The sequence below is a fragment of the Poecilia reticulata genome, chromosome 10 (genome assembly GCF_904066995.2).
Source record: "Poecilia reticulata chromosome 10, P_reticulata-male-v2, whole genome shotgun sequence".
Lineage (NCBI taxonomy): Eukaryota > Metazoa > Chordata > Actinopteri > Cyprinodontiformes > Poeciliidae > Poecilia > Poecilia reticulata.
In genome coordinates, this window is record NC_088839.1 from 4,139,142 (window position 1) to 4,148,926 (window position 9,785).

The window sequence follows — 9,785 nt, forward strand, 5'->3', positions numbered from 1 at the left end:
GAATCACTAAATAAATTAATGTTCTTTTTACTGGCAAGAAACGGGTGAAGCCAAACTTAAACACATAAATAATAAAGCCCCACACCATAATCCCCTCTGCAAACCAGGCTACTGCCAAATCCAGACAGAACCATGATTTGTCACTCCAGACATCTCTACTGCTTTACATCATGCACTGCAAAAGTGGCAAAAGCACATTAGTGTTTAAACTATTTATTTATTTATTTTTAAATAAAAATAAATATTTTCCATAAGATACTTCAGTTACCAACAGACGAGTCCTCATTACTTTTTGGTTAGATACTGAAACAGTTTTCAGAGTGTAATATCACCATCCAGAGAGAAACTTGAGGTAGAAGCTCTTGGTTTTGGTGGAGGAAGATGGACGGATGCTCTGGTTTGTCTGGGTGGCCCAGCAACACCTAGCACCAACGGATACAACGCAGGTAACTGAGGTTCTCATGTCATGGTTGGACCAGTCAGTTTAGATCCTCATCAGCCAGGACTCGTGCTGGAACAGGAGCTCTGTGATTGCAGCAGCAGACTCACAAAGGATTTAGCTCCTGCTGGGTCTAAAATGTATGAACTGGACCATTTTTCGCTGCATTACAGAATGCATCCCAGACGGGAGAATTTCCTCTTTGATCTGCATCCACAGATCATGTTTAAAAACTTCGTAAACCTGTGAAGGATGTTAGACTCCAGTACTGGTTGTTTTATCCTGACGGTGCGTTTACTTTCCTCTCAGCAGGACGTGCTGGTCATTTCACTTTGACCTGCAGAGAGTCTATAAGCTCCACCATCTCTGTGAAGTAGCTGGTCTCTTCTCCTAGGATCATTTCTGACTGGATTAGTTCTGAGTACTGTAGTCTGAGGGCGAGCAGAGAACCCAGCAGAGCATCGTCTGAGCGGTACTGATCCAGACACACAGGAGTCATTGCCAACAACGCCCGCAGAGCCTGCAAACAAGACGGCACCAAGTAAGCACACAGTTCCACTGTTTGTACTGGATCTGTTAGTTGAAGCTGCAGAGGGGCAGAGTGGAGGCTGGGGATCGTCGACCCACCTTCTCCCTGTAGTCATGCTCAGTAGACTGGAGCAGCTGCGGCACCAGAGAGCACCAGCCCTCCTCCATCAGCTCCTCCTGCAGGGACACCTGGGAGTACTGACGCAGCCGCTCAGCATGGGCCGGGTCCTGGACTGGGTACAGGCCGACCTGGGAGATCAGCTCCTGGAGGAGCAGGACACAGACACCAGATTCAGCCACTCCACCATTACAGAACTGTTTTATAAACTAAAAACCACGAGTTTTGTGGGGCCTTTTAAGAAATATTTGCAAACTCCTTCATTTAAAAATCTACATACAGAAGAAAAATATTAAGCAGGCTGATTGGACACAATCATTTTTATTCCTTATGGAACTTAAAGCTGCAGTAGGTGACTTATTAATTTTTTTTTCTTTTTTTACATATTTGCTGAAACTATTACTATACGGTAACTAACGGGTGCTGCTCATCAATTATGCATTAGCAAAAAAAAAAAAAAAACTGCAGGAATCCGTTTCTGAGCACAAATATGTTTGTTTAATAAATTCAGTAAATGCAGGTTTGACGGCATCCAGGTCCAGTAAAAGCTGCTGGATATTTGTGCTCCTGTTTACTATAAAACTAGAAAGCATGCTTATTAAAAGATGACTACTTGGTTTGTACCTTCTCGCTGATCATGTCGTACAGCATGGTGACTATGCGTGTTTGCAGGATTCCGCCAGCGTCTGCCCTGAAGAGCTCCGATAGAATCTGCAGCCCGCCGTGGGACAGGAAGTGGCGCTGTGCGTAGGGGAAGTGACGCAGGAGGCATGCCAGTGCAAACAGGACCTAAAATCACAGAACCATAAATTTAAATGATCTCTGTCTGGACGGCGGGGTGTGCAGGCAGGAAGCTACCTTCTTCTTGACGTTGAGTGGCTGAGTGGTGGCCAGCGTTGTTAGAAGGGTCTGCAGAGCCCCCCCCTCCACTGCTTGGACCTGGACCACCGGGTTACTGCAGGACCAACACAACAAAAAGCTGAACACAATTTCGTCCTAAGATGTGCTGAGAATGGAGGCATGAGTCCGGCTCAGCACCTGGCCACAGCGGAGCCCAGGACCAGAGCAGAGTTCTCCTGGAGTCGGACATCAGAGCTGTTCAGACCCTGCAGGATGAAGCTCAGGCCCCCCATCGCACACAAGGTTTGAGCATTATCCACCTAAAACACACACACATACACGCGCACACACACACACACCAACATCAGGGTGACATGATAACATGCAGTGAGCTCGTGGGGAATGTGCCATGCTACCTGATGCACCAGGTACTCTAGCTCCTGAAGGATGCTCAGCTTCTGCTCCGCAGTGGAGTTGCTGCTGTTGAACTGATCCAGCAGGCGCCTCATGATCTGCAAACACAGGAAACAGCATGAGATGAAAGGAACAAACTGATCCATCATCTGATCTCCAGTTGGGAGCCAGCGAGAGAGAGCAAGACTTCCAGCAGTGAACAGGAAGGCTGACTACAGAGTGTACCTGGACATCCGTCTCTACCAGCAGGTCCAGCTCAGCCATATCCTTCTTTAACTCGTCCAGCGGCCGGAACTCGGACGGCGCAGAGTCCTGCAGACACAGTAAGGGTTGGGGCGGTGCTGAGCAGAACCCGGTCAGTACGGAGTGCTCTGCAGCGCCTCACTACCTGACTGCTCTGGTCCTCCTTGATCTTCTTCATGGCCCGCTTCAGCTCATCGGGATCAATGGAGGACCAGCTCTTTTCCTCTTTCCTGCCACCACAGAATGACCATTTCTATCACTGACCTTTGACCACTGCTCTTCAGCCTTGAGGAAAGCATTTCCCAATGCATATGTGCTAGCAGGAACCCACCTGTGCTGCTGGGTCCAGTACTTGAGTTGTTCCTCCCCCAACCTGACCTCCCTCTCACCGGTCTGCAGGTTCAGCCTCACATGGGAGCCTGCTGGAACGGCCTGGCCTGAGTTCACACACACACCCCACACACACACAACAACGTTACGACTCAATGGCCATTGGTCAAACAGACACAGACTGAGTCGCATATGTTTGTATGGACAGTTGACGTTTACTAGAAGACAATGAATGCTTGGATGGTCAAAGACTAAATATAATGTAATAATCTATATTTTAGGTTATACTTTCTGGCTTTCCTGCATAATTAACAGAATCTCATTATACTTTGTACAAATATCAAGTTATTTTTGAGGTATGTGCATTTCAAAGAGTGCTTCACCATAACGAGCTAAAAGCAGCTGAACAGACGTGGGTACTTCACCTGGTTTCAGTGTTTGCCACTGTTCATTAGGCTGAACAACCTCAAAAACTCCATCATCATCATCAACTGTCACCTCCTCTTCATCAGCACCCCCTCCTCCTTCAGTGTTCTCCACCACAATTAAGGCACCTTCAGACTGCAGACACAGGTAAGAAATGTAAAATCATCATTTAGTAATACCCAATTATGTCCAAATAAATACAAAAAACTACTTATTTTGGCATTTAAGAAATTAGAACTCATTTTGGTAATCCTAAGTGACCAAAAACAGGAACAGCTCAATCTGATTTCATGTCAGATAGTGGGGGGAAAAGGTCTCAATGTCTTTTTTTTTTTTTTACAATTCCTTATTTCATTCATGTGAAACAGTTTAAATTTATTCTGCAGTTTATTCTCCAGCTTCTCCTTGCTGTCTGTAATCTTGACTTTGAGCTGCTTCTGTATTCTCCACCACAAAATTCTGTCTAGTTCCCTAAAATATATTTTTGTTTAAAAGTTCATTTAGGTCACTGGTGATCCAGGATTTGTTAACGGAGAAGCATCTCACTGCTCTGGTGGGGATGGTGCTGTCCACACAGACGTTTATGTAGTCAGTCACACACAGTCCTGGTATTGATGTCATCTCCATGCGGCTGGGAGAGAGTAGCCCAATCAGTTGCTTCAAAACAACCCTGGAGAGCCTCTTCTGCTTCCTGTGACCACTTCTTAACAGCCATCTTCCTAACAGGTAGTCTCTTCACCAGGGGTTTGTATTCAGAGCAGGGAAAAACAAGATTATGGTTCGATTTTCCCAGAGGAGGTCTTGGTTTGGAGATGTATCCTTGACATTAGCATAAAACAAATCCAAAATCTTGTTTGCCCCAGTGAAGCAGCTGACAAACTGGTGAAAGGTTGGCAGTGCAGAAGAGAGTGAGGCAAGACCAGAAGAGGGGGAAAGTGGTGACAATTGCAAGGGCCCTTGACCACAGGAGGGTCCCCACAATTTTTATTTATTTATTTATTTTTACAACAAATAGAAAAAAAATTAGGGCCCTGTCAATTACCGTTATTGTGTTTTTTTTTTTTTGTTTTCAGCAGTAAAAATTAAATGTTACCTTTCCCAGACCAAAAGGCACACATCCTTGAACCCCCCTGTATCTGCATTAAATGGCTTGTTCCTGCTTGACGGTGAAGTTTTCAGCAACATTCAGTATGACAAGAACGACTGTGGCAGTTACTAGGTTGCCACAGTCAAGTTTAATAAAGTCAAGTTTAAAAAAAAAAAAAGATATACAAGAGAGAGAAAAAGACAAGAGTGTCTATTTGTAACCCAGTTTTTCTCCAAGAGGTGGGTAGACTGTGAGATTATCAACCATTTAGCATAGTTATCTTAGCTGCAGACTACCGTTTGCCTCCATAGCATTTAATGATTTAAGGAAAAGAAATGCCAAGATATTCATATATTTAACTTGTCCCTGTACCTCTTACCATACTTAACAGTCAGCAGCAGCTCTAATCCCCGAAACCAACATAAATCCCTTACCCCTATCCCAGTGAAAAAGGTGAGCAACACTGTATCCAATGACAACCTACTTGGCATCCTTCCAGGGAATCCATTGGGATTTCTCAGTGTCTTTGTTCTTTTAACAATTACACAACAAAAACAATATATTTGTTGCTGACAGAAATTCAAACAATCTTTCTAAAATGATAAATAAAAAACAACGTCTTGTCTGGACTGCAGCCAGGCCAGTTTTACCTTAGCTTGCATTTAAATTACACACATATATACACTGCTCAAAAAAATAAAGGGAACACTCAAATAACACATCCTAGATCTGAATGAATTAAATATTATTATTGAATACTTTGTTCTGTACAAAGTTGAATGTGCTGACAACAAAATTACACAAAAATCATCAATGGAAATCAACGTTAACCAATGGAGGCCTGGATTTGGAGCCACACACAACATTAAAGTGAAAAACACACTACAGATTGATCCAACTTTAATGTAATGTCCTTAAAACAAGTCAAAATGAGGCTAAGTATTGTGTGTGGCCTCCACGTGCCTGTATGACCTCCCTACAACGCCTGGGCATGCTCCTGATGAGGTGGCGGATGGTCTCCTGAGGGATCTCCTCCCAGACCTGGACTAAAGCATCCGCCAACTCCTGGACAGTCTGTGGTGCAACGTGATGTTGGTGGATGGAGCGAGACATGATGTCCCAGATGTGCTCAATCGGATTCAGGTCTGGGGAACGGGCGGGCCAGTCCATAGCTTCAATGCCTTCATCTTGCAGGAACTGCTGACACACTCCAGCCACATGAGGTCTAGCATTGTCCTGCATTAGGAGGAACCCAGGGCCAACCGCACCAGCATATGGTCTCACAAGGGGTCTGAGGATCTCATCTCGGTACCTAATGGCAGTCAGGCCACCTCTGGTGAGCACCTGGAGGACTGTGCGGCCCTCCAAAGAAATGCCACCCCACACCATTACTGACCCACTGCCAAACCGGTCATGCTGAAGGATGCTGCAGGCAGCAGACCACTCTCCACGGCGTCTCCAGACTCTGTCACGTCTGTCACATGTGCTCAGTGTGAACCTTCTTTCATGTGTGAAGAGCACAAGGCGCCAGTGGCGAATTTGCCAATCCTGGTGTTCTCTGGCAAATGCCAAGCGTCCTGCATGGTGTTGGGCTGTGAGCACAACCCCCATCTGTGGACGTCGGGCCCTCATACCATCCTCATGGAGTCGGTTTCTAACCGTTTGTGCAGACACATGCACATTTGTGGCCTGCTGGAGGTCATTTTGCAGGGCTCTGGCAGTGCTCCTCCTGTTCCTTCTTGCACAAAGGCGGAGGTAGCGGTCCTGCTGCTGGGTTGTTGCCCTCCTACGGCCTCCTCCACGTCTCCTGGTAGCGCCTCCAGCCTCTGGACACTACGCTGACAGACACAGCAAACCTTCTTGCCACAGCTCGCATTGATGTACCATCCTGGATGAGCTGCACTACCTGAGCCACTTGTGTGGGTTGTAGAGTCCGTCTCATGCTACCACGAGTGTGAAAGCACCACCAACATTCAAAACTGACCAAAATATCAGCCAGACAGCATAGGTACTGAGAAGTAGTCTGCGGTCCCCACCTGCAGAACCACTCCTTTATTGAGTGTGTCTTGCTAATTGCCAATAATTTCCATCTGTTGTCTATTCCATCTGCACAACAGCAGGGGAAATTGATTGTAAATCAGTGTTGCTTCCTAAGTGGACAGTTTGATTTCACATAAGTTTGATTTACTTGGAGTTATATTTTGTTGTTTAAGTGTTCCCTTTATTTTTTTGAGCAGTGTGTGTGTGTATATATATATATATATATACATATATATAGCCATGTCCCTCCTGACCAGTCCTCTCCTAAGTGAAATTAAAGCTGCAGTATGTAACTTTTATTAAAAAAAAAAATATTGTTTTACATATTTGTTTGAACTGTCATTGTGTTGTGACAGTGTGGCATGAGAGATAATTTGTGAAAACATTATTTCCTCTGCCTTCTCCCAGTGCTATCTAGAAACAACCAGAGACAGGAGGCGGGTTTTAGCACTGTCAATCACAATCTCATGCGGCTGCTCATCCTCCCAAACTGTGAATGCTCAATTTAGTTAATATAGCTACTAATCATGGCAGATGTACAGTTTTCCTGTAACAAGTCGTTTCTCCACCATTAGCACATTGTGAGTGAATGAAGTTGATTAAGAATACTAAATAATCCTCCTGGTTCTTATTTATTTTAGGTCAGAACGGTGAATTACTTTAGCTATCAACAGTAGTTCAGGGAGCAGGTAGAGGAGATTGATTTATTTCACAGATTATCTGTCTCATAGCAAACTGTCGCAACATTGTGACAGCTTTAACAAATATGGAGAAAACATTTTTTATTAAAGTTACATACTCCAGCTTGAATAAAATGCAACTACATAGCATTTTTTTGAGAAGTCTGGATTGTTTTATGTATATTTTGCACGTTTTTTTATTTTTTATTTAAGCAATTTATTTGCTGTATTGTATGTGGACTGTTGCAGGTAAAATTCACTAGCAGTAAATACTGTGCTAGGATCAGTATTGGACCAAAGAAAGCAAGGCAGTTGCAAGTCTTTAAAATTATGATGCTTTTGATGAATCAGATAGACTCAAGAAACTAACAGTAGTTGCGCGAAGTGGGGTGGGGGGGCCCAATATTCCTGTCAGCGCCCCTGGGCATGACTAAAATCACTACATATTGCAATAAACGCATTGGGGTGTTGTGTCCGTCTTGGCAACAGAACAAATGACGTCACATGCATTATCAGCAACAGCTGAAGGTGGCACGTCAACAGCTGCCAAAATAACACTTGTGAATTCATTTGGTAAATAATATGGATGGAAACTTAATGGCAAGAGTTCAATGTCTGGACTGCAGAGACGAGGCTTCACAGTAACATGTCCTGGATGACAGAAGCACTGCTAATCCACCTCCTTTCTTTTCCTGCTGCACTTTAAATCTGTCTGCTCGTATAGCCGTATAGACAGGAAGCCTAGCAGAGGGATGCTGGAGTTGGGGATATAATCCTGCAGCCATGCATCAATAAAATATTTATACTGCATTCTTTCTGAGTCTTTGCCAGGGTTGCTCGTTATGATGGATGGAAAAGATGATTTGAACTTCCTCCTCTCTGCTCCCCACCACGCCTCCTTTTCAACTCCTCTGAGATTTCTGGCTTCAGTTGTGGAATTATTTCAGCTTTTCCAATATTAATTGCTGTAAGCCACCCTGTTGTTATGGTTACGCATCATAACAAAATAGCAAAGTATAAAAACGACTGGCAAAAATCTGCCCAGCTACACCGCATCCAAATCAAGAAAGAACGGTAGTCCAAAAAAAGTAATTTTCCCCAAGAATTTTTTTTGACATTTGTCAGAAATTAAAGTTTGAAAAAAAAAAAAAAAAAAAATTCAGTGACAGAGCTACTCCAATGTGCCACCCTGAGCGGCGCAATACTAGAAATATACTGCTCAAAAAAATAAAGGGAACACTTAAACAACACAATATAACTCCAAGTAAATCAAACTTCTGTGAAATCAAACTGTCCACTTAGGAAGCAACACTGATTGACCCGACGAGGGTCCCCGTTGTCAATCAGTGTTGCTTCCTAAGTGGACAGTTTGATTTCACAGAAGTTTGATTTACTTGGAGTTATATTGTGTTAAGTGTTCCCTTTATTTTTTTGAGCAGTGTATATATGTCAAGCAATTTCTGAAATTCTTTTTAGTTTGTTTTTTACCCGAGTTAACAGCTCTACACTGTAACCTGGAGAGGTTCATGATATTCCAGATACTGATTGGTTAAAACTCACCTTTTGGCTGAGAGAGCAGTGCAGCTGCAGGAGAACCAGAAACAAGCAGCTGAGAGAAGCTCCTCCAAAGTAACAGAAAATCAGCCTCATGATGACTGGAACAGGACAATATCAGGACAGTGAGCCTAGAGACACATGAAATACGTTGGACTGTTCCCACGTTGTTTTAATGTTGGCAGAAAGCTGACAGTGGGAGTGAGTTCAGCTTTCAGCTCCTTATGCTGGACCAACCTGGAAAGACTCGAGGCTCCTCGGTGGGTTCTTACCAAGGCTGGCCTCGTAAGCAGCTCTCTCGAACACCGACTGAAAAATGTGACGCAGATGTTACTCTGAACTCACCTGCAGAGTCGTGTATCATCAAACTGTCACCACGTAAACATCAACACAGCTGTCTTTCACCGGAATGATTCCAGTGCTCTCATTGGTCCACGTAGTTAAAACGTACCCCCTCTTCAGTTGGTCAGCAGTAAAGCTACTTAATGGTGCCCTCTGCCGGCTTGGAGCGTTATTTCAGCAAATAAAAATGTCAGTAGGCGCGCGGGGTGGCTTTACCATTTCGGTCTCGGGCCATTTCTCTTCCTTAGGGGCGGACTGGGACAATGTTCCTGTGGGGGTTCTTGCATAAACCAGCCAGAGAGACGCTGAATGGAATCCAAAAATAATCTTAATTTATTACAAAAAAGTTCAAAAATAATTAAACAATGAAGAACTGGGCCCAAAAACTGAGGTCAACATAACAAACTCCAACTCGGGTAGTAACACAAAGAACTCGAGCACAAAACTGACCTAACAAACAAGACATGAGGGGAGCTTAAATAGTGGCTGATCAGACCACAGCTGACACACAAGGCGTAATTTAAACATACAAAAACTTAAACAAATACTAATCAATACAACACCAAATCTTTAAATTAAACAAACATTAGACTGAAACTACCAAATAGAAGAAACATTAAAGAAGTGGTCAAATTAAATTAAAGAAAACCAAATTTCCCTGTCCCCTGGCAAACAAATGGAACGGCCCGCCGAGGAGGTTTGCCAGCCATATATGGATGTCAATTAGCTGGAGCTCTTCTGACC

General features: G+C 43.9%; 1 protein-coding gene across 8 annotated transcripts; it reads right to left on the bottom strand.

Moving 5' to 3' along the window:
• Window positions 1–197: 197 nt before the first annotated feature.
• sil1 (SIL1 nucleotide exchange factor) lies at window positions 198–9,276 on the bottom strand. Of its 8 annotated transcripts, none has more exons than XM_081611854.1 (13): window positions 9,258–9,276; window positions 8,937–9,008; window positions 8,706–8,800; window positions 3,338–3,473; window positions 2,914–3,019; window positions 2,728–2,812; window positions 2,565–2,651; window positions 2,342–2,437; window positions 2,124–2,245; window positions 1,944–2,040; window positions 1,710–1,874; window positions 1,067–1,231; window positions 198–959 (listed from the first exon to the last, which is right to left on the bottom strand). In XM_081611854.1, the coding sequence occupies exons 3-13, from the start codon at window positions 8,793–8,795 to the stop codon at window positions 762–764; spliced, it is 1,347 nt and encodes a 448-aa protein (XP_081467980.1). In that variant the 5' UTR covers window positions 8,796–8,800; window positions 8,937–9,008; window positions 9,258–9,276; the 3' UTR covers window positions 198–761. The 8 variants fall into 8 exon arrangements, with proteins under 8 accessions (XP_081467980.1, XP_081467978.1, XP_081467977.1 ...); XM_081611852.1 differs by having other exon boundaries at window positions 8,706–8,830; XM_081611851.1 differs by lacking the exon at window positions 9,258–9,276 and adding an exon at window positions 9,151–9,169 and having other exon boundaries at window positions 8,706–8,830.
• Window positions 9,277–9,785: the final 509 nt, after the last annotated feature.

Bases quoted from the DNA above. Each gene is read 5' to 3' on its own strand.
- sil1 (XM_081611849.1), bottom strand. The intron at 2,438-2,564 runs GTACACTCTGTA...CTGTGTTTGCAG, and splicing joins TGGTAGAGACGGATGTCCAG to ATCATGAGGCGCCTGCTGGA. The intron at 1,875-1,943 runs GTAGCTTCCTGC...CTGTGATTTTAG, and splicing joins CACTCAACGTCAAGAAGAAG to GTCCTGTTTGCACTGGCATG.